At 45.6% G+C, this 23,921-nt stretch overlaps 2 protein-coding genes across 2 annotated transcripts in view; one reads left to right on the forward strand and one right to left on the reverse strand.

Moving 5' to 3' along the window:
- Positions 1–5,279: 5,279 nt before the first annotated feature.
- Positions 5,280–18,195, forward strand: CCDC167 (coiled-coil domain containing 167). The gene is made up of 4 exons (XM_085055104.1): positions 5,280–5,423; positions 12,702–12,796; positions 15,194–15,246; positions 17,351–18,195. Exons 1-4 carry the CDS (start codon positions 5,295–5,297, stop codon positions 17,452–17,454), a joined length of 381 nt encoding a protein of 126 aa, XP_084911230.1. The 5' UTR covers positions 5,280–5,294; the 3' UTR covers positions 17,455–18,195.
- Positions 18,196–18,588: 393 nt separating this feature from the next.
- Positions 18,589–23,921, reverse strand: part of CMTR1 (cap methyltransferase 1) — a 28,729-nt gene continuing 23,396 nt past the window's right edge. The window contains exons 22-24 of the mRNA XM_085055094.1: positions 23,436–23,548; positions 22,779–22,887; positions 18,589–21,031 (exon numbers count right to left, since the gene is read on the reverse strand). Coding sequence (XP_084911220.1) covers positions 20,899–21,031; positions 22,779–22,887; positions 23,436–23,548 — 355 coding nt within the window. The 3' untranslated portion in view covers positions 18,589–20,898. The remainder of the gene's footprint in view (positions 21,032–22,778; positions 22,888–23,435; positions 23,549–23,921) is intronic.

Consider the following 23,921-nt stretch of genomic DNA (forward strand, 5'->3'; position numbering starts at 1 on the left):
TCCAAACAGAATCTAGCGATGAGGGCAGGAATTAGCCCTAACTACAGAATCCCTTCTTGATCCAACTCCACATTTCACCAATGCCAGTTTTGTCTCCGGTAGGTTGTTTTGATTAATTTCATTTAATTAATTCTATAATCTCAAGCTGTTCCCAGAATCTGTGTGAAGCCCATCAAGGTGGAAGCAGAGAACATGATGCACGCAAACTGAAGACGCAGTCCATTGGATTCTTAATATTTATCTTCCCAGAGGAAAATAACACCCCACCCTACAGGAGCATCTTTCAGACAACTGAAATCTGGCAGTGCTTTTTGTTCCTCTTCTGCTCCCTGGTGGCATTTAATTCTACAGTTTTCACCGGTAGGGGCAGACACGCCTACACTGAAATTTGTGTCCCCTGCTCATCATTGCAAAAATGCAATTTCATCCCTGCTTACAGAGCTTGGGGATAAGAAAGGGAATTTATTTGTTGATTCTACAAGAGGGAAGTGGGGGAATAACAAAGCTCCATATCCCAGTTCTAGCTCATGGCACCTCTCAGATTGTCTGCCTCATTTGCATTTAGTTTTTGTTTCCCACAGAAGGTCAACACACAACCTCTGCAGAATTTTTCTTCTTATTCCAATGTGTTAGGAGTCATCACATTCCAAGTATTCCCCATTCCTGGCTGCCCTCAGCAGCCCAATGCTTCCCTCCATCTCTTCCCAGGTACAAGTATACCAAGGGAGGTCAGCTCACCCTGCCTGCTCTCACCTCTGCTTTTCCCTGCAGACAGGCTTCTCCATTGACATAGCACAGTGATTTCCTTCTTTCTGTGATCCCAGTGACCAGCTGCATGTGATACAACAGGGCTGGGAGGAGAGACATGGCATTGGGCTAGAGCTGGATACTAAGCTGGGGGAAATCTGTTCTCAGAAGGTCCCTGACAGATCCCCTCCTGTCTCATGGTCCATTGAGACACTGCCTAACAAATTGGGGAAGGATGTGCTTGGGACACAAAGGGCTGCTCCCCATGGTATAGCCAAGCATAAGAGGTCAGGCTCCTGATTTGGTGCTAGCCCAGCTACTTACTTGCTGTGGAGATTGGGTCAGATACTGCCTCACATCTATAAAGTGAGATGTCTGGCCTCACCTTCCTCTCAGACTTGTCAGAGGACTGATTCATTTGTGCTTACAAAGCACAGTGAATCTTGCAGATGGAGAAGGCAAAAAGAGGTAGGTAGGTTGTAAATCAGGAGTGCCCAGGAACATTCTCCTAGACACATCCTGTAAACTAGCACCAAATGGCTCACATCCATATCATTAAACTCTCTTCACCTCTGAAACCATGACCTCATGAAAAAGCCCACTGGGAATCATCTTCTGCCTATAACTCCCAAATCATGCCTGGAAATTGTCTGGGACAGTCCTAGTGGGACCATATCAAACCATGCCAGGGGTATGCTGACACTTACAGCTGATGATTGAGTTTGTATTCTAGGAATGTTTCCCGATATTGCTTAATTTACTAGTAAAGACTTAATTACTATTGAAGACTTAATGTCTGTTCTATTAAATTACCCTCAAAGTCAGCACTGCCCTGATAAAAATCAGCAAGTGTTCCTAAACCTTCCTGAAAACTTTGATTCCTCAGTCATTACCTTCCCATCTCCTCAATAAATGTGGAAAAAATTATTAAATAATCAATTTGTTATCACTTAAAGATAATCAGGTAATACAAAGCAAAAAGCCAGCAGAGAAAAAGCCAAGAATAAATCACATAAACTGTTTAGCTTTCTTTGTCACGGTAACCGGAACAGTGGAGAGAGCAAGCCCAGCAATGCAGGCTATCCTGATGTGTAGTAAGGTTTTTGAAACAATCCTCTATGCTATTAGTCACAGGTATGCACTCTGAAACTAGTCATCAGTAGTTTACCATCAGACCAGGAGGACTTACAAAGAACAGATCTATCAACTGGTTTTCCCAGTGGCTTGGATAATCAAATAAAGTATGTTTATAAAACGCATAGTTGGCCACAAGTTTGGAAGATCATGCAAGACTGAGTCATGATAAGGAAAATAAAAAGATTTTGGCAAATTGGAAAAATAGCTCGCAATCAGCCAGCTAAAATTTCATAAAACTGGTGCAAAATACTGACCTGAGAAGGGAAAGAAATTAAATGCACCAATAAAGAAATGGGGAGCACCTACCTAGACCTCAGCACTGAGGAAAGGTATTGAGGAGTTACAGGACTGTGAACCAAATACAAATTGCCATTATGAAAGTATTGCATTAAAAGGCAAATTTCCTTCTTGGCTGCATTACTAGGGCATACTACCTAAAAGACAAAGGGAGTAATATTTTGCTTTCTCAGTACCCCCAAGTTAGAGACGATTAGTCTAGGTTTGGACTGGAGAAAGGCAACAAACAGTATAAGAGCTGCAAAATGCACAGGGTTGGTAAAAGAGGATTGAGTCTAGCAGGAAGAAAACAGAAGAGGAAACATGATAATGAACCTCAGATATATAAGGTTGTTAAAACATGCTGATCAATTGCTCCCCATGTGTGCTGAGAATAGGTCAAAATGCAATAAGCTCAATTAGGTTACAAAGAAGAGGCAAACCTTCCCATCTATCAGTCAATGAACAGTGTAACAGGTATTGAAGAGATGGCAGCATCCCTGTTGTGTTGAACGCAGGTAAGGCAAATACCTGCTTGGGTAGCATCAGTGTATCTGATCCTGCCTCTGGACACATAACGTGCAGTGTCTTCTGAATGTTCCTTTAAGACTGACACTTCTGTATTTTTAGTTTCTAACACTGTCGTGTCACTCATTTTGGCTGCAAGGGTGCAGTAGAGGCAGCCTAATCAGAGACCCTGAGCAGGGTCTCACCAGAACCATATCCAGTCTCATTACTGGATATGTTATTTGGTGATCACCCATACATCATCACATCCTGTGCCTTCCTGTTACAGGCTTTCTGTTAGACCATCGCATTCCAGAGCTTACTAAAAGCTATTTCATTCTTTTCCTCCTACTCTTCTGGCAGGAGGTTTATGTTCCTTAATATGATTGCTCTCAAATCTAAAAATTTTTTATTTCCAGCTTAGATATGCATGTTGACAGTCAGCAGCTGCTTGACATGGAGTAATTCAAATTCATACTCATGTCTACAGGTATCCTAAAACACAGAAACTGATGTCATTGCATGTGAAAAACTTCCAGATCTGTTCTTCAGGTTTCAAGAAGGAAAATATTATAAATTTGGAAGGAACAGTTTTTCTTTCTTGCATTAGCATGTAGATGACGTGAATGACATTACACAGGAAATGAAGATGTGACAGGGAAGGACGAAGAGGTGTCAGCTGAGGGCAGAACCAGGAGGCACAAGATCAGGTAACAGGCATAATAAGGTTATCAGCTTGATGGATTCAGGACTGCCAGGAGGAGTAATACGTGAATTGAAAACTGCTGCTTGCAATGGTGGGAATGGTGGCTTGCTTGGGAGGGAGGAACCAGTTCCCCTTTTCTGTCTTCCTAAAAGATGTGACAACAAAGGTCACAATCATCTGCCCACAAAATGGTGTATGTTTGTCTCTCTGTGGAGAAGTGTATGTGAGAATTGACAGTCCTTCCCTGAATCAATACTCACCTTTGTAAAGGAGAAAATGCTTTCTGCTGAACTGATGGCTATTTCAGTCCATTGCAAACCATGACAGATGGGTTTCTTCAAATTCTATGCATTTTTAGATTGTATTTACACTCACTAATCAAGTCTTCTGTCTAAGAGGGGAAAAAATAACATTCTCCCACTTTTTCGTTTTCTCCCTCCTCCTGATGCTGTGCTTCCCCAGGGCTGCTGTCTGGGTCCTACTCAGCTTCTTTACTGCCTTCTGACTGAGCTGCTTCTGCTTGGAAAGCAGTTATCTCACAGTGTCTCACCTTAGAGGTGGGAGTTCTGGTCCCTTTGGGTTCAGAAGCAGAAGCACAGGCTCTGTAACAGAGTCAAGTATCACACTGGGAAGCAGAAAAGAGTACAGCTGTCCCTCATTTTCTCCAGATATGAGAGTGATGCTGTTATCAACACATGCCACCTCACACAGTAAAAATGAAGGAAGGGGAGGGGTGTTTGAAAGAGAAATGAAACACACTAATTAGATATCAGTATTACCACTCCTTCTATGACAGGCATCTGCACTCCTGCCATTCTAGCAAAATTTCAGTCAGCAGAGGGAATTTAGTCAAAATGAAAATTCAGTCTGTGTCTAACAAATGCTGCTGGTGCCCAGCCTTCTATTTTCTTTGTCAGCAAATAGCTCTGCTGCTCACTGTCATGTAGCAGCCATGTCCTACCCTGAAGACAGATCCATTTCAGTGGTGTTGTTTCTCTTTTTTGGTGGTTTTTTTTTTTTTTTTAATACAAGATAGTAGTGTTTCATAAAAAGCTTTCTTGGGTCAGAACAAGAGCTGCCATGCATATGTAACATCATGATTAGCATCTTGCAATGAACTGGCTGGCATGCACAAAGTGCTATCTCCAGGTAGATCACAGAGCTGGCTTTTCCTCAGCTGCTTTAGCATAAGGCGAGTGGCTGAGTAGGAAGCCCCAAGGACAAGCTGAGTAACAGAATCACAGAATCAATTCGGCTGGAAAAGACGTCTTGAGACCATTGAGTCCAACCGGCGATGGACCACCACGTCAACCGACCATGACGCTGTGTGCCACATTGTATTTTCCCAAACACCTCCAGGGATGGTGACTTGACCAACCCCCTGGGCAGCCTGTTCTGATGTTTAACAATCCTTTCTGTGACAAAATTCCTCCTGATGGCCCAAAATATTCTCGGTAATCCTAACACGCCGCAAAGCAGCCGTCCTGTGTTTGCCTTGTGTGTCCATGCTTGCCTTCTCCCTGGGTGAGCCCCGATCCTCAGGACAAGACCTGGCAGGGAGCAGCAGGAATGCGCCGGCTCCACTTGCGGGAGAACTGATCACTTCGGCTGCTCTCTGCCCGGACAGACAGCACCCGAGGGAGCCGCGGTCTCGGAGGGTGGAGGGGCAGAACCAGGCAGGACCAAGAGGTCCCACCTCAGCTTCCCAGCCTGCTGCTCCTGCCCCAGCCATCCCTCATCCACCACCCCTGGAGAGGGCAGAGCAGGATGCGGGCAGCACCGGCTCAACGCGGGAGGCACCGCTCTGGCTGCCGCTCGCCCTCGGCTGTGCCAGAACCACGCCGAGAGGGCTTGCAGAGCCACACGAAGGCCGGGGCTCGCTGCCCCACCGGAGCGGGCGGAGAGCAGCGCCCTGCCCAAGATGGCACCCGCCCATTCCACAGCGGCCCCGCAGCAGGGCGGAGGCGGGCGCGGCGGCCCCTGCGCATGCGCGGCCGGGCGGGGCCGGACCATGGGCAGGCGGCGAGCGGGGCCGAGCGTGGCCCGGGAGGTGAGGGGGGCGGCGGCCGCGGGGGAGCAGCGGGGAGTTCAGCGCCACGTCTCTGCTCCCGGCCTTGAGCGATGGCGTGTGCTGTCCTTGCTGCCGCCGAGCCCTTGGCCAGTGCCGTGAGGGGCGGTGGGTGTGTGTGCCCTGGGCGTGCCGCGGCGGGCCGTGGCCCCCAACCCTGGCTGTGCGGCGGCGGTGGAACTCAGCCTGTGCTGCTGTTTCTTGAGAGGAGCCCAGTGGCGAACAGCATGTGAGGGGCCTGTAAATCACAGCGAGGAGAAGGGGGAAAGGTTGAGTTTTAGGCGTACGGCTCCCTTCTAAAGCTGCCTTTTTATTGTTGCACTTGGGTGTTTTGTCTCTTTCTCCCTCACTGAAGATAATTCACCTGTGCCATGTGCTTGGGGATGACTCTGCTTGAGCAGGGAGGTTGGGGCAGATGACCCACTGTGATCCCTTCAAACCTTACCCATTCTGTGATTTTGTGGCAGGAGGGTTGCTGGTAAGCTCTGTTGAAGCTGTGTGTTTCTGTTAACAGAGTCGTGTTGGTTAAGGTCTCTGAAGCTCACATCTTTCTGGCTGCTGCAGTGAGCAGTGCTATCTGCACTGACTTGGGGGAGGCAGTGGGGAGCCCATAGTTCAGTTCTGTGGGGTGTGGGTACGGTGGGGACAGCAAATCCTGATCGTTACTCACAAATGGCTGAAATGGGGCAGAATCGATTCAGTGAATCTCACTGGTCACCTCTCTGTCCTGAAGTCTTTTCAGATGAGCACAGGCACAACAGACCAAGGTAACCAGAGTAGAAAGGCCAGGGAAATGGCAGGGCTTGTTATGTGTGTCATCAGCCAGTAATATAAAGGTACCACAGAGTCCTTAGGGTTGGAAGGGACCTCTGGAAATCATCTCACCCACTCCTCCCTGCCAAGGCAGGGTCACCTAGAGAAGGTTTCAGAGGAACAAGTCCAGGTGGGTTTTGAATGTCTCCAGAGAGGGAGACCCCACAGCCTTCCTGAGCAGCCTGTTCCAGTGCTCTGCCACCTTCAATGGAAAGGAGTTCTTCCTTGTGTTGAGGTGGAACTTCCTGTGTTTTAGTTTATGGCCCTTGCTCCTCATCCTGTCTCTGGGCACCATTGAAAAGAGTCTGACACCAGCCTCTTGACACTCACCTTTGAGACATTTATAGATATGAACGAGATCCCTGTTCATCCTGCTGGGTCGAATGAATGGGAGTTCACTTTATAGTTTGCTGGTCTGTTTAATTGGTTAGGCTTTCATTAGAGAAACAGACAGTTCTGGGCACTCTAACCCAAATATAACCAGCAAAGGGTGTCCAGAGGGGTGTGCTGACTGTCCAAGCTTCCTTTGATGAGCCTACCAGGGAGAGTTAAATAGTCTTTTTTTTTTTGTGGTTGTGGTTTGAGAGGTGGCACACAAGAAGAGATGGTAGGATCTACCTTACAAAAAGAGAGATGGTAAAAAGGCTCAGCCTGTTAGGGACCTGCTGTTCACAGAATGAAAAGGCACTGATTTTAGCTGCCATAGAAAATTCCTGCAAAGGGCTTGAGGACTTCTTATAGCTTTAAATTAGTTTTTGGGGGGATTTTTATAAGTTTTTGTGGTAGAACCATGCTAGTTTTGAAAGGATTGTAGAACTGTTCTTTTTTTTTTTTTTTGGTGTGTTACAGGTGAAAATCTCTCGGTGCAAAGATACTACCGCAAGATAATTTTTTTTCCACTTGCAGCAATGAGAATGGTACTGAAGAGAAGTTAGGCAGAAAACAAAATCCTTTTAAGCCAGAGGAAGAGCAGGCTGTGTTTCAGTTTGCATGACGACCAAGATACTTGTTTCATAATTTAAACTTTTATTCTGTTCTGTATTACTTTCTGAGCTGTTATGATTGTAAAGAAAACTTTTCAAATTAGTCTTAATATGACATGATGCATGACTAGCTTTGAAAGGCCTCATCTAGGCAGAGTCATGCTTGTTTAACTGAAGTCATGATGCTAAATGAATGCAATTTTCTATATGGATACTTATCAGATTAGCTTGCACTTACAAATTGCAGATGTAATTGATATGATCTGGTTTAAACAGATATAAATGCGTCTCCATAATGTTGTGGTGGTTTAAATTCATGCCACTTCTCCTTTCATGTAGCTCTAGTCTTTTGACAGGCAGTCCTATTGACAATGCTGAGCTGCATAGGACTTTCCTTAGGAGACTCATCAGGAAAATGAAACTGGGAAGACCTGGTCCATTTTGTAGCAAAATTATGAAAATGCAATGAAGTCAAGAGAGTGACACACATGATCAAAGGTGTGGAAAACACCTATGCAAGAAACTACCAAGCATTCCAGGTGCTTTTAAGCTGGAAAACATGACTGCAAGGGGACCCAATATAGGTCTATATCCTCTGCATGCTATTTGTAACTTTAAACAAAGAGAAAACGTTCACTGTCAATACAAAGTTAGGGCTGTCAAATGAAACTAGCAGCTGACAAGCTCAGAACAAACACGAGGGGTTGGTTCTTCCCATAACCTGCTGTAAAACTTCTTGCCAGAGGATGTTGTATCAATTAAAAGTACACTTGTGGCTCAGGCAACAACTGAACAAAAATCACAGAAGCGGAGAAGTGCATTAAATGCAAAGAGAACACCTTGCACTCAGACAGTGCCTGGGCTGCAAAATGACAAGTGTGTGTTTGCAGAAAGTATTGTTACATGTGTTGCTGCTTCTCACAGGGCAATGGCTGATCAGTGTCTATGCAAGAGCATAAAGAAAAGGAAAAAATGCCAACAGTTTTTACTCAGTAAAGCTGTTCTTACATAGTTTTTCAAAAATCTTTGGGTCATGTGCTCTGTGGTCACATCTGTGTGTGATCCTGCAAAGCTGCTGGTCTGGGCTGAGGCAGGATGTGCTGACTAATGAGATGGTCTCTGCAAGGCTGAAGGAGGAGGTGTAAGTAGGATCTAGCCTTTTCTCCTTTAGCAACACACAGAGTTGTTCTGCAGGAGTCATCTTAGACTTTGCTGGTGGATCATCCTCTGCTGTGAGTAGCTTATCTGGTAAATATTTCCAAGCATGCTGTGGGCAGAACATCTGTGAAATTATTTTCCACCATGCAAAATGATTCCAAGAGCATAGAGAAAATGGAAATGTGTCCATGAACTGCATGTTAGCACTTGAATTTAAACAAAATTTGTCTCTGCTGGAATGATTTTAATAATCCAGCCAAATTTGTGAATGCAGGAGCCATTAATTCTTCTGAGAAAAGAATGGCTCAAGTGTGCTGGCAGGTGACAAAGCATGTAGACTGCTCAGGGAGGGTTTTTTTTCTTTGCCCCCGCCTCTTCAGTTGGCTTTGATCTTTTATGAGGGTCAGAAGACGAAAACCTCATTACCTAATGCTGTTGGATGTCGACGTATGTGTGATATGGCTCTTTGCCAGTATCTTAATTAGGGAATTCATAAAAGCAGAGGGTGGATGCCAGTTCTTGAAAAGCGCTTTTAGCCTTTCTGCTGGAAAGAAAGCTTTCATTAATTCGTTACAAAATGTATTAAATGGATCCAGCTCAATTCTATAAGCAAAGCTGCTTCTTTTTCACTTCTTTGTCTCTGCCTTTATGTGAGCCGTTTTGGGCTCTCTGCCCAAGATGGTCCCAACAAATGGAATTTGTAATAAGCATGTAAGTCAGTTTGGATTGAAATCCATTCCAGGTCTCTCTGGTTTAAAAAGGTTTCCAGATCATGAGCAAGTGTTGCCAGAATTCATCAAAAAGAGCTCAATACCTTGTCATACCTGTGGAGCAAAGGAGGCATCTGGTCTTAGATCCCTGTGTGCATCCAAAGGTACTGGGACTTGACTTTCTGTAGTGTCCCTGAGGAGCTTCAGAAGGCCAGCTCTGTGTGCCCAGATCTGCTGCCTGGATGTGAAGCACGTTTCATTCCCCCTTTTTAACTGGAACTACTTAAAGATGTTGCTGTGAGTCCCTTTGTCCCTGCTGCCATCTGTGTGAGCCTGAGGTGTTGTCATGTAAGCTTTCTGTGTGCTGCATTTCAGCTCTGTTGCAGAGGAACCCCTTCATGGAAAGGAGAGCTAAAGGGTTCATCTTTGCAATGTAGGAGGCACTGTGCTGAGATTGCTGCTAAAAAGGCAGTGTGAAGTGCACGGATGGTTCAGCTAAGTGAGCTTGGCTCTTTGTTTTCCTGTGGGCTTCCAGTGTGCCCAGGTACATCCCCCAATTAACCTCATGTATTATTTAGTAGGAGGGAAAGCTTTCTGTCCACAGCAAGCTCAGGTGAGCACCTGCTTCTAGGATTGCTCTCCTGGAGAGTTAACTGCAGCAGGGAATTACGTCAAAGCTCTACAGATTTTCTTGTGCTGCGGTTTTACAGTCTGTGGCCCCCCTAGGATTTTCCTTAGCAGCTCAGAGAGTAATCAGCAATTCCCAGGCATTACTCGGATTTTTCCCTGTGCTTGTTTTCTGTTTCTGTCTTTCTTTTGTCCTGCAGTGAAGAGTTACTTGGATGGCTGAGTTGCCGAGAGACTCATGGCTTGCAGGGGCAGATCCCAAATGCCAAGCAAGGCAAAGGCATTGACATATCAAGATAGTGCTCTGCCCATAGTTTGGGTTGGTGTCTGAGGCTTCTTACTCAAATGAGCTGCCTTCAGGAGACAGATTGTATTGTCCTAATTTATAAGTGGGGAGACTGAGGCACAGTGAATGGATAGCATCTGTGAATCCTCACTCTTGTCCTTCCTTACAACCCCTAATAACCCAGACTAGCCAGAAGAAGTAGTGAGATTGTGAAAGAAAAGTATTTTGTTCATTCAGCAATCTATTCTTTCTTCCTTGCTTTTTTTTTTTTTTCTGATTATTTTTTGTCCCTTGTGCCCCCCAGCTCAGCAAAGCTGATGGTGCAGTTCTAGGGCATGTGGTTTATTAGCAAATTATTGCTCTCCAGCAGGGGACCCAAACTTGGGTTTTGATTTAAGAGCACTAAAACCAGCTGAAACTTTTAAAGTATTATGGGGAATCTGGAGATTTTTAGTCAGCAGAAAGTAAAAGCACTGACAAAGTTGGGCAGAATGTACTTTCATACTGAAATGAGGGGAGTATGGACAGAGAATGTACTAATGAGAGCAACTGCAAACTGAGCAGGAGGAGCAGTTCTGGAGGAGAGGATAGGAGTGCAGTGGCATGGGTTTTAGTGGTGGGATTGGCAGCTGATTAACTAATGCTCTCATTAATATATTATTTAACATTATTTTAAAATGTATTTCCAGAGAAGCCATGGTGCACTGTAATAAATTAACTGGCTAAGGAGGAGTCAGGTAACACGTGCTGAGGCATCTCTTGTTGTTGTGTGTAGTAAGGGTTTCCAACAGCCATTTGCAAATGGTAGGAACTGGTGAGGGAGATAGTAATTCTTACATTTGACTGGACCAACACCCCACCTCTGCTCTCCTGCACTCTCCTATTAAATTAACTTGCTGATAAGTGTGGTCAGAGCTGGCCTGGGTGAAGCCCTTTCTTGGCCCTGAAGCAGACTGGGGCAATGCATCATGCTGGCTGAACTGTAATGGATTACATAGCAAGGAGCAGCTGGTGTTAACATTCTTAACTGGCACAGCTGGAAATGGAGAACAGTTATCCTCATCCAGGCAAACCCAAGCATTGCCAAACACGGAAATGCGATTCCATGAGCTTTGGGATCAGGTGATATGCCTTGGTGCTCCCCTCAGGAAGCTGTACATGTGCCTCTGGGGAGTTGGGCATCTCAACAGCACTGGCAGTTGCCTAATAACTCAGGACTTCGAAATTGCTGTCTAATAAATCAAAGATTTATTTGAGCCTTGCTATATGTGTCCCCCTCCCCAGCTCTGCTGTGTTCCTTCCATATTATTTAACTGACTGGATAAACTTCTTTTCATGATCTGCTTTTTGTCAAGCCTCTTCTCCTGTCCTGCTTAGTTATAATGCTTGCCTGCCTTTCCTGAGCAGAAGGTGTGAGATTGTTAATGAGCTCATTAACAGGAGCTGATCAGAACAGAGCTGATCCCAAAGCAGCAATAATTAGGGATCACTGCCTTTGATTGTGCTTCCCTTATCACTGTTTATGGGTGTGTTTGTGCTCTGGGCTGCCTGTGAGGCTGGTGTCCAGGCAGCTTATTCCACCTTTACCCAGGACTGTGCTGCCTCTTAGTGTCTGGTGTGTGAAGGCTCCCACCACAGAGGCCATGCTGCCAGCCTCGGCCTTCCCTGGAAAACCAGGCACAGCAGGAGTGTTGCACTGAGTAGCTCTAAAGGGAGGTCATTACTACCTCAATGCACTGAGGCTGTTTTCTTTCAGGCTAGGTTGTTGTGTTCATATTATCTGATCAGTCCCACTGTTTCCCTGATGGAAGCAAGCTTGAAAGACAAAGTTTTCTTCAAGATGTCTACGCTCTGGTTGCCAGGCAGAAGACAGGAGTGATTCCCAGAACAGTTGTCCATGCTAGGATTGCCTCCTGGGCAGTGTGCTTGCACACAAGAAAATCAACCCTCCTGTGCTTAGCTGTGGTTACTCCCCTCCACAGGAAGACACAAGAGTGTGGCTGTTGGGATACTTCACGAAGAGACACAAGAAGATAACTCGTGTTTTTCTGCACGGAAACATGTTGCTGCCAGCAGTGGGTACAGGTTGAAGAAGGCAGTAGCAAATGCCCTCTTGGGCATAGTGTGCAGGCTCCTGTTGCTGTTGTAGATTTAGTTGGGTAAAAGAGACTGTGGGCATCCCTTTTTTCCCCTCTTCATCCAGCCAGACAGCTGAGGGTGCTTTGTAGTCACATCCCATGAATTTCTGCATCCATTCACAGCACTAAATCAGACCTTCTCCCTCAGGCTTTGGTTTCAGCCAGTGTCTCTCTTTTTATCCTCTAATTGCATAAAGATACTGTAGATCACATCTTTGCTTGTGGAGCCACATGCAAAAAAACTAGAACAGGCTGAAACATGATCAGATCCTAGCAAAAAGGTGCTGACCAGCCACACAGTTGGCAGTGTCAGGGCTGGCTTGGCTGTGTCTGGGATGGGGATGTTACCACTGTCTGGCATAGAATACAGGCTGATCTGGGACATAACCACAGCTCTCTGTGCTGTGATCTCTACACAGATCTGGTGTTCTTCCCTTGATTTGGGGAGGAAGAAGGTGGAGTGGCTGAGCTGCCACCATCTGAGTAGGAATGGGCCTGTGTAAGCTGGGAGAAGAAATGATGGTGACTGGTGTGGTGTTTTTCAGATTGATGGACTGGAGGAGAAGCTGGCACGCTGCAGACAGAGCATGGAAGAGGTGGATCTTAAGCTGCGCAGGGAGAAGCTGAGCCCTGAAGGAAGGTATTGCTGATCAGCTCCTTTCACAGCTGTGTCTGTGCACATCAGCTAGCTGTCATCCTGCTGTAGGACCGGGCAAGGGCTCTTGAAGAGGTGGGAATGTGGGGAAAGACTCTTCCCCCAGCTTGCATCTTTCTTGGGGAATTTGCCTCTGTGGGAATTTCAGTGATATATAGAGCTGTATCTTATTAACTGTAACTTATTAAGCCTGACTCTAACCTGTGCCACAACCAGACAAGTATTGCCTGAAACTTGCCAGTTCATTTGCAGATCTGGCTCCTGGCCTGCTATGAACCAGCTCTGTGAGCCTGGCAAATGTTTGTTGCACACTGCTGCTCGAGTCTTGCCAAAGCCGCCTGACTTCAATCAGGGGAGATGTGCAGCAGCTACTACTGTGGGCCAAACAAGGGTGGGATCCAGCTGCACAAGTGGCTGAGGGAAAGTGTCAGTGCCTGTGTTGCTAATGTGTCTGGATGTAGGGATGCATTGACACAGTGGCTTTTCTTGGGAAAGCTGAGAGGGACGATTCCCCTGAAATCTGTGGCTGCTGTAGAGGCAGCAGCTGTTGGCTTCTAGAGCTGGGATTCAAGGAAGGAGTTTGGCCTGGATTTTGTAGCAGACACAGGCACAACCTGCTGTTTCTCTTGAGTGTGAAGCAAGAGATCCTAGGTCTCCCAGCTGATTCTCAAATCTCTCTGCTTGAGGACATTCTTTCAGTCACTAGCATTCCCCTGCTCTGCTTCTAGCAAAAAAGGCTGGGAAGCTCATTCATAGGCCCAGGGAGTTGTCCTGATGATCCTGGTGTTTGCCCTACAGTACTGTCCTGTAGAATCCCACTAGAAATGATCATAGCAATGTCTCCATCCCCTGATACTTAGCAGTCTCAGTTTAACTTCTTTGTAAAACTCTCCTTTGCACTCCCCCCTCCTCCTTTACTGGAGTTTTATATCCCCGTCCTTATTTAGACAGCATCCTGTCTCTTCCTGTCCCTCATCTCTTTAGCTCCTCAACAAGCCTTTTCTAAGCCTAAATTCTCCTTGTTTACTGTCTGTATTCTTTATCTGGTACTTAGGTGGCCAACAACCAAACCTACAGTTGTGATAACAAGATGTAATACATGATGGTTTCTCTCTGAAATACAGGATGTAGAGCAAAGAATTATGAATTGGGATTCCTGGGGCCTCCTATGAATTTTACAACTTGTATGGAAATAGAAACAGAACTTCCATTGCCCTATTCCAGACCCTTTGAAAAACCCTGGAGGGAAAGTACTGTGATCAAAATTATTGATTCAGTGCATAGCACACAAAGAGGAGCTCTGCTTTCCCACTTTGAAGTTCAGTTGTCATGGTTTCTTCATGTCTCATTCTCAAAGCTTCTTCCCTTGACTTTCTTCATAAGGCAAGTTTCTAAGTAGCAACTCAGTCATGTTGGTAAATCTGTCTTCTCACTTCCTCCTGGCTGCTCGCCACCTTGCCTTTCCCTGGTTTTCTTTAAGAGCTCTTTCCTCTCTCGCAGCTCTTGACGTAGCTTGCTTTCTTGCCCTCCCTTACACTTAACTAGCTGTACACATAGATTTGGATCTCTTTCCTCCTACAGGTTCTTGCCATGCCCCAAGGGGAACAACAAAGTCTGTTATACTTGCTGCCTTCTCTGAACCAGGAGATAATTTGGTAGTGCATGTTTATTTATGTGCACAGTCTGAAAGGAGTGACTGTGTCCTCACTGCTATAATGGAAACATTGCTGCTTTCAGGAATTTTATTTTGGGTTTATATTTTAAACTGTATATTAACTAATCATCTTATGCAGTTTAAGACAAGGGCTATGTTGGCCTGACTTAGTCTTTACTGTTATTATCATGAGTCTTCAGTCTAATGGCAGGCTGTTTAATGGGTTGGTACTGGGCTTGAATTCAGCTTGTTTCCTTGAGTTCACCAATTTCTGTAAATTGGATACCTCTGACAAAGGGATCCCATTTTCAAATGGTGAGAAGAATTACTGTTTCAGCACTAAGCCAGATGGAGGAGCAGGATCCTCCAGAGAGCATACAGGGACCCTGCCCCATCCCACAGCTATGTCAGAACTTCCTGCCTCACCTGGGGGGAACTAGAGTAGGGGACTGACACACAGAGCCCTTTCTAGCTGCTTGCCTACACTGCTGCCCTGAAAGGAGAGATAGGAAACAATTTGGGGGAAGGAAAAAATAATCTAAAATGCTGTATCTCTTCTCTTGCACAATTGGGTATTTCTAAACTGTCACCTCTCCACCTTGAGGGGTGAGGGGCTCATTCTGTGAGCAGATATCCCCAGCAGTGGGGACAGTCTCTCTTCCATCATGTAAGCAAAGAAATAGGCTGTGTTGTGCCTTGCAGGTAATGAACTCCTCTTCTCATTACAGAAAGTCACTGGAGAGAGAGAGAAACTTACTAATGACCAAAGCTGACAACTATGGTAAGAGCTTCATTAAAAATGGTCCCTCTGGGCAGGATGGGATCAGTGTTGCAGCTTAGCTTTGTCTTCAAGCTCCTGCCACCTCTGACTTCTGCCTTTGAATTTAGCTTCAACCAAAAGGAGCTAGACTAAGGGAAATGTAGTCAGCATATTATAATAGGAGTCTGCATCCTCCTACTTGAGCTGTACTACCATAGGGAAAAAAATAAGCATCAGCTAATGAAGGGGAGAAAATGCCCCTTCCACACACCCCAAATTACCAGTCTTTAGATAATCATAGCTAACAGATTGGCTTGAGTAGCTTTTAACATCCCTCCCCATAGCCTTTTTTTTTTTCTTTTTTTTCTAAGAGGCTTGCTAGGCAAGAAGGCAAGTGCTATCAGGAGTGTAGCAAAGCATACCTTCCTTGGGGAAGGTTCTTACTGCATCAGTTTCTGGGGCCACGCAGCACAAGAGCATAGGGATTCAAACTGATGTGCTACCTGCAGTTCTAGGAAGCCAGGGTCTTTCCTTGGTGCAAGTCCTGCTATAAACAGTTAGAATGAGAGTCCCTCTGAGACCACACTTGACAGCACTTCCCTTCCACTAGAGATGCTGCTTTGCACATCTTCAGGCTCCTGGTGTTGATCAGTGTGTTACCTGCTTGATAATACTCTGCAGCTGTGCAAGCACCAGAGCTCACACAAGGGAAAGGGGCACAAGTATTCTTTTCGGTCTGAAGGGTTGAAAGCTGGGGTATGGCCAGCAAATTTATAAGTCATGTTAGAGGACTGTTTCCAGAAGACTAACAGTTCCTTTAAACAGACTGAAAGCTGTTCCCTAAGGGCATAGCCACTGGAGACAGCAGAAGACTGTACACTGCTGCCACTCTTTTCCAGCCAGCAGTCAGCCATCACTGCTGGCATCAGCAGAGTAGTCTGACAGCAGCTCAGACAGCAGCAACAGCCTCACCTAATGGTGACATCACTGCTGTGGCCTCTGATTAAATCCTTCCTTATTCCAGCTCATGCACTTAAGGCCATGAACTGCAGCTGCTGACAATGCTATTGTCAACATCAGTTTAAACTGGCACTGCTGTGCATGAGCTTATGTGACCCTGTCACCTCCTTTGTGGCCTTGCAGATTCAAGCAGGTTGCTGTGTGATTGCATGAGAATGCTTGTATTAGGTGAAGAACAGGGGCAGAAAGAATAGCTAAAAGTCACTTTGGATACCAACACCACGTGGGGAACTGCTGGAGGCTGTTTGTGCTAACTGTAGAGGCCTGTGCAGTCACTGCAGATGTACTCAGCAACAAAAGCAGTTTGTCTCTGGACACAGTCCACACCCAACCTTGCCTGCCAAACACTTACTACTTTTTGGCCAGGCAGTGTGCAAGGCTGGAGGCCTCACCACTTGCCTCTACAATCCAGCAGTTTTGTGGAACAGAACTAGCAAAAGTGGGGTTCTCATATTTGGTAAAAGGAACCAAACAGAAATGGAGATCAGCATGACTCCATACTTGAAGTAGCCACTGTCTTCATCTCTCTGTATCTGTGGTTCTTATGTAAAGCAGGGTGAGGGAAAGCAACCTCTCTCTAAAAGTTTCAGACCCCAACACAATAAGAGTGTTCAGGTTCAGACCTTTTCCACACTGATCCTTCTGAGGCATAAGGAAACAGATTCTGCAACTTTCAAAGATGGCCACACTTGTATTTAAATTTTAGCACCAGAAAGAGCTACCAAGCTGTTACATCTAGAAGATAGCAGAAATAGCTCTCTGCCCTCCTGTCTCCCTCATTCTCTTAGGGAACAAGCAATTTTTCTAATGACACAGTCTGTCCTTAGTAGAGGCCTACAGCAATGTCATTTGCAAACAGGAACTGGTCTGGCACTGAAGTACTCCCAAGCACAGCTACCACAAGTGTCAGGATGAAAGCAAATGAAAGGGTTCCTGCTGGTTTACTTCCTGTAAATTGCACATCCTATAATTGGCAGCTTTGCATACCACTCCCAAAATTGTTGCCTGTGGCCAAGGTAGCTTTGTGCTGCTAAGAGAGTTTTGAAAGGAGATGCAGCTGCAACATGAAGAACCTTCACAGGCAAGGCTTTTGTTTGTTTTCCAGAGAAAGAACTGAGTGCGCTTCGTAAGGAAAATCGCAAGAATGCTGCCCTTGCTGTGGCCATGGCATTGCTGATTGCTCTTATTTACGCCTGCTGGACGATGTGATTGCACTCAAGAATTCTCCCTGCTGTACAAATTACTCCTGCAAGGAGCTCTTCCTCCTCTCACCACTGTGCCTCCCCCAAGGGTGAGGATCAGCATTTCAAATTACTGTTCTTGTTTATTGTCTCCTAGCCTTGTTGTAGGGAAGATTTTTCTCTGCAAATTGAGGAGGACAGGGGACAAACCAGAAACCACAGCACACTTGCACTTAGAGATCAGGTCAAGCAGAGCTCAAGGTGGTGCCATCTTACCCAAAACACAGTCAGGACCATCCAGCCTGATCCAGGAAGGCAATACATTCTCCGTTTTGAAGAGGACCTTTGTGATGAGAGGTGATTTCTGCCCAGCCCAGGTGGATACACACCACCTTCTTGGCTCCTGTGACAGTCATAAACTGAAGGGACCAAGCTCTTGATTCTAAGAGTAATCTGTAGGTATCACCATTTTGTATTGTTTCCAAAGCTGAGCTAAAGATGCTTCCTCATCCACCCTGACTTCCAGGACCAAAGGACTCCTACCTCCACAAAAGCAGATGGGATGTAGGTATCTCTGCAAGCAGGTAGCATCCAAATTGAGATCTGGGTGCATGGGCTGTGAGAAGATCTGCCTACCTCTCCAGTGCATCAGAGCTTGGTAGCTATTTTGTGCCTTTGATAATCAACACTTGCAGAAGACAATTTACTATCAACTCCCAGAGATGGAAATGCTTCTGTAGGGCTTTACATAAAATTATTTGACCTTTTAGTTTGCTGTTTTCCTTTTTTTTCCCTGTTTTGTCCTGTTTCTCAGCCACTGCTTTATTCTCATCGTGCTGTCTCCCTGCTGGCACACATTGCACCACGGTAAGCCTAGGCTGGGTTAGGCACTTAATCCCCCGGTCAGTGAGGTTTCAACAGTGGGTTACTGGTCTGTTGTGACCTGGAATCTACTTCCCTTGAGTGGAACAGGAGCCTAGCATGCTGCAGGAGCACTAGAGACTCCCCTGGAATGCCCTCTCATTCCAATACTCTTACTTGCCACGAAAGCTTCTAAAAGGGACTGCCTTGAAAATTTAACTCAGCTGGGCATTTCTTTGTTGCCACACTGACACATAGTGCTGGCCAGAATTTTGGGGGAAGCAAAGTAAAGAAGCACTGCTGTGAACTAAAGGGGCTGTATTGGTAATAGAACATGAAAGCAGAGAAGTCAACACAAAATGATACAAAGCCTAATAACAATACATTGTGCAATTAACATACATAAACACTCCCTTCAGCAAGACCTTCCTCACCTCCCCTTCCCTCAGCACGGAAGTAAGTAGCTTGGCGGCTCATGCTTGCCTTCTTGAAGGGAGATACAGAATCAAGGTTCAGTGCATCAAATATAAAAATAAAAGCAAATTAAAATGAGGAACTAGAGACAACTAAGTAAACAAAGTATCCATTCCTAAAAGCTAGCCTGCAGACTGACCAGGTTTTTTTGTAAACCCCCCCCCACCCTGAGGCCGACAGTCATCCTAGTTTACTCCCTAGTCACTTGTGTCTTCCAGCCCACAGGAGTCAAAGCCCTGAGCTGAGGACACAATGCTCTGCAAAGGAGCCTGGCAGAGGGAGCAGCATGCGTTGCTGGCATTGGAACAGCCTGAAGGCAGTCCACAGAGGTCCTCAGAACTCAAATTGCTGGTTGGTTTAAAAAGCCAACTGTACACAGACCTGGACACCAGAGCTTGAGCTACTTTATTGCCCACTGGGAGAGATTCCTCTTCATCCCTCAATGAAGTGCCTTTGCCAAGACAAAGCTACTAATGACACACCTCTTGTTTAAGGGGAAGGGCCAACATTTCTTTCATACATGTTTTACCAATGTTTGAGAGCAGAGAGGGTCCACAGATCAGCCAAGAGGATGGATTAACAGCCTGCAGTCCTTCAGCTGCTTTGACAGACCTGTGTCTAGGTGAAAAATTCAATGTTTTGCTGCACAGGCTTGTTCAAATCATTTATATGGATGTGGAGAAAAAGACACAGTCTAAACAACTGCTATAGATTCTAGAACTATAGCTGTCCTTAAGGCACAATTCAGACAAACCCCTAAATCACTTTTCTCCCTACTGCCAACCTGTGTTTAAAAACAAACCAACAAACAAAAAAAAGGGGGGCTATCTTGCTGCTTGTTCAAAAGCATTCAACTATGTGTTATCTTCTGATTTATGTGGAAGACTTGGCAAAGTGCCATGGAAGCCAGAAGTGAGGGTAAAACATGCAACAGAAGCCAACTTTGAGCCTGGCACAGAAGTGCATGGAGAAGTCTTGACACAAATGCCATACTGAGGGTTTTCCAGCTCTGTGCCTTCAGCCCAGATGCAGTTCCAGAGCCAAATGAGATACAGAGGACTTCAAAGCCACTCTGACATTTAAAAAGGAAAGTCTGGTAACCTTTCCAGTGGACACAGTCAGGGGACAGGATTTCTTCTGATTAACCAACATGGTTAAAGTCAAGATATCTTTTTACTGAAGCCCTGGGTCTTTTTAACTAAGTTAGACATTCCCATCATTTCTTCCAAAGACTCCAGCATCCTTGCTTTCCTGTGTCTTCCCTCCCACATCTGCTTTCCTCCCTGAAGGTTTAGGTAATAATGTTGAGTACCAAGAATCAAAGCACCTTGGTCTCAGAAGTACCATGAAGCACGTACACCAACCATGGTACATTTTCACAAATTAGCCCCAGGCTGCTGGTTTGGGATCAGTCACTAACCTGGAGGGGGGAAATCCTTGTCACAGCAGCTTGTAGAGGTGTGAACACATCAAATCTGTGCCAGGAACTCTACTCATCACCTGCATTGCCCATTGTCCAACAGGATAGCATCACATAAGAATTGCCAGTGGCTAGCTGAGTGCCTTGATAAACAGAAGTGTTGGAGACACCGGCAAGAATATGCAACTTCTGCCCCACAGCTCACCAAAGAGTTAACACCCTCCACTGGATGCCTTTGACAAGGCCAAGGAGACAGCTGCCAGGAACAATGCAGGGCTGCTTCAATGTGCTGTTGCCCAGCTCTACCGTCAAAACATCTCTGCTCCTTCCCACACTACAAAAGAAGCAGAAGCCTGGGGAGTTCTGGCACACAGAGCTCCACAAACCTGGCTGAATGTTTGAACAGGAGCAAAGAAAGCTGCCAGCCCCTTGGCCTCATGCATGCAGTAGGTCAGGACAAAAGGACATTAGGCCTCAGCTCCAGGAGTCACCTCTGGTACTCCGGCAGCAGGTGCTATCTGGGCTGTACTCTTATATACACTACCAGGGTAAAGCCTCATCCTGTGCCTTCTGCATACCACCCTCTGGTTCCATCATCTCCAGGAAATCAGCTCTGGAGAATACCAGGACAGAAGTTGTGGAGCCTTCCCAGTCTCATCAGTCCCTGAAGAATCCAAGCTGGGGTCAGCCCTTCCCTGCACCCTCAGGAGAGCAGGGTTAGGGGTAGTGTGCTTGGATGAAAGACAGGACAGTCTCCTTTGACAGCTTCTCTGGATCTTGTCTTTTCTGAGAGTCATGTACTTTGACACCTTCCCCCCATTCCCAGAAGAGGCGGCTGTAGTGACAGACACTGTGGGCAGAGAGGAGAATGAGATTAGTTTGGCAGGGAAGGGAAAGGAAAACACTTTCATCCTAGCCAGAGGCAACTGCCCTTGCAATGGGAGCCACACAGAGATACTTCAACAGGTGCCTTAGAAAAGACCAGTGCACTCATTCATTCACCTTACAAATTCTGCAGCCCTCAAAGTACAGCAAATAGCAAAGCCTAAGAGATTTCCATGGAAACAACCTTCTTAATTCTAGCTTCGCTCAAATTCAGTTCAGTATTTGCTGGAAGGAGTCAGGTCACTAGGGAAAAAACCTACCTCCCCCCAAGTTTCTTAGAGGATGAAACTGTCATTGCAGGCAATGGAAAGGCCTTAATGAAGAATTTAGAAAGTCTGCCAGGAGCAGCAGCCTAATCACTCGCCACATAGCTACTATAATCAGTAACAGCTGTCCTATGGAGCTTTGCAAACAAACAGCACTTCTCACTGTACAAAAGCAGCTAGGATCATTCCCTCTTTTCCCTCGTGTGAAATAACTGAGCCCTGCTTGGCTGTTGAGAGCTCTGGTCCTACAATGCCATCTCCCACTCCATCCATCAAGCACAGCCCTCCCTCACTGTATCACACAGTCCCAGCCATAATGAAATCAGAGTTGCTAATTACTGCCAGCACAGCAGCCTTTAGTTTTGTACAATTACTGACACTTAATATTCATAGCTTATTTAGTGCCTCTGTTCTAACAAAGCAGTACTAGCACAGAGACAAGAGCACATGTCAGTGGCTAATTACAGACATATTAGTACTCACTAACCACAACACATCCCTTCTGGAGTCCCACACAAGCACTCCCTCCACCTCCTCAGCTATTCCTGCAGGTTCATACTGGCCTATATCAGAGTGCGTAGGCAGAATTAACCCCATCCTGACACATGGAGGGAAAAAGCATCATGTGCCTTTGTTTTTAAGCCTGTTCTGCCATTCACCACATTAAGGAAGACTTAAGGATTCTTGAAAGCACTGCTTTCTTTAAGAGAGGTAAGGAGATTCAAAGCGAGAAAATCAGGATCCCTACTTCATATCAAGTTCTTGCTCAGAGGCACAGTCCTGGGTAATGGCGGTAGAGAGAGCATCTCTTGAGACTACCTGAGGGCAGGGTGTGCAGAACATCTCTACCCAGGAGCTCTGAGGTGTCAGACTCAGGATTTGCTGTACTTAGGCAATGCCCTCAGCCTAGTACTCAGTAGATACAGATGGTTTTTAGCAGCCACAGTGTTAATGACTGTCCAATGGCAAGCCACTCCATCCTTTCCCAAGGAGACTCTGCTTTTCTGTCTCACACTCTCTTTAAAAAAAGCTCCAAGCTTCCCACAAGTTATTCCAGAGTCTGGGCTAAATGAACTGGGATTTGCTTTTAAATTACTAACTTAAAACCAAACATGTTAAATACAGAGATGCAGCAAACTAGAATTGCTGGGCTCAATTTCTGCTTCCCAGTGTGCAGGAGGTTCAAGTAACTTGTACTCTGCTGCAGATAGTGGAACAAAGTTGTGAGATCTTTGTTATTCATAGCCCTTAATTGCAAAATCCATGAGCAGTTTCCTGAAAGTCTGAGAAGGTGCCAGCTCCTGCAGCACGCCCTGCTGGTGATCAGCTGCGCTTGCACTGCAAACGACTGCAAGGACAGCATTCCTGAGCTCCCTTCCATATACCCCGGCACACACACACAGAGACAGATACCCTTCCATAGCCTCAGCTCTGGCTTATACTCACTGAAAGGGTGCAATGGCTTCAGGAAGAAGGTTGTATGTCGCTACATTGGTCATTTTGTTGAAGAAGAATTTCTTCTTGAAGTTTTTGCTGTATGCCATCGTCCAGGGATCTAGCAGAAAAGTTACAGAGATCAGATAGAAAATAAAAGGGGAGAAAAAAATCACAGAAGAAATACACATACAGTGCAAGTAGGGAGGAGGAATCTATAAGAATAACTGTCCTTCCATTACTCCTTTTTCCCTCCTTCCCCAAAGATGACCTGCTTCCCAAGCTGTTCTCTATTCACCAAAAAAATCCCTCCTCACTGCATTTAGAAGTTGACATTTGAAACACAGTATTTCCATGTCCTATTAGTCTAGAAAACATCTTGATGAAAAATTATTATCTCATTAAAAAAAGAAGGTAATCAGTCATGTAAATACATGGAATTACCCACACAATAGCTAATCAACCCACAACAGACAAAACTACTGTATAAACACCCTAAACCTTACTCGAATCCAAGCTACCCTCACTACATGCAAACAGTTCATCTCTAGCCATTGGAATATTGCCATTTATTTTTTACCAAGTTAAAATGTGAGCAAGCCCAGTCAATACTTTTTACCTGGAGAGAAAAAGGAAAGTTGAGTGACACTGGGGACTCTGTCCACCTACCATTCATTGTCCGTACGATGTAGAGTCCTGTGGGCACAAAGTGCCGGTCATCTCGGCCAGTGTAGGACAGCCGCGGCATTCCTCCTGAGCTCTTGATGACTTTCATCTCTAACCTAAATGTTGAGAGAAGGCAGTGATAGAGATTCTTTCTTCCTTTACCGTGTGCTTGTGCACACATCACATCACCTGCACCCCTTCTCCAGAGTGCAACAGTGAGAACTGACAGCACTGCACAGGACAGGACCAAATCATCACATCCTGCAGAATTCAGTTTCTTGCCTTCCCAAGAGAAACCAGGCAGGCCTATCTAGATCAGGCTGCAATGAGTGTTATGGTAAAAAACTTGTGATGATTATGGTAAAAAATTTGTGATAATTAATCCAAATGGGGTTCCTATTTCAGGTGTGAATTCTGGGTCTTTCAAACCACTGAGAAGCCACTGATACTTCTGCACATGAATTCAAACACTGTTGCTACTCCAACTGT

The sequence above is a fragment of the Lichenostomus cassidix genome, chromosome 3 (assembly GCF_008360975.1).
Source record: "Lichenostomus cassidix isolate B80296 chromosome 3, HeHo_3.0, whole genome shotgun sequence".
Taxonomy (NCBI): Eukaryota; Metazoa; Chordata; class Aves; order Passeriformes; family Meliphagidae; genus Lichenostomus; species Lichenostomus cassidix.

Excerpts from the sequence above, each read along its gene's own strand:
- CCDC167 (XM_085055104.1), top strand. The coding sequence starts at position 5,295 with ATGGCACCCGCCCATTCCACAGCGGCCCCGCAGCAGGGCGGAGGCGGG. Across the intron at positions 5,424-12,701 it reads GGCCGAGCGTGGCCCGGGAG|ATTGATGGACTGGAGGAGAA; the intron begins GTGAGGGGGGCG and ends GGTGTTTTTCAG. Across the intron at positions 12,797-15,193 it reads AAGCTGAGCCCTGAAGGAAG|AAAGTCACTGGAGAGAGAGA; the intron begins GTATTGCTGATC and ends TTCTCATTACAG.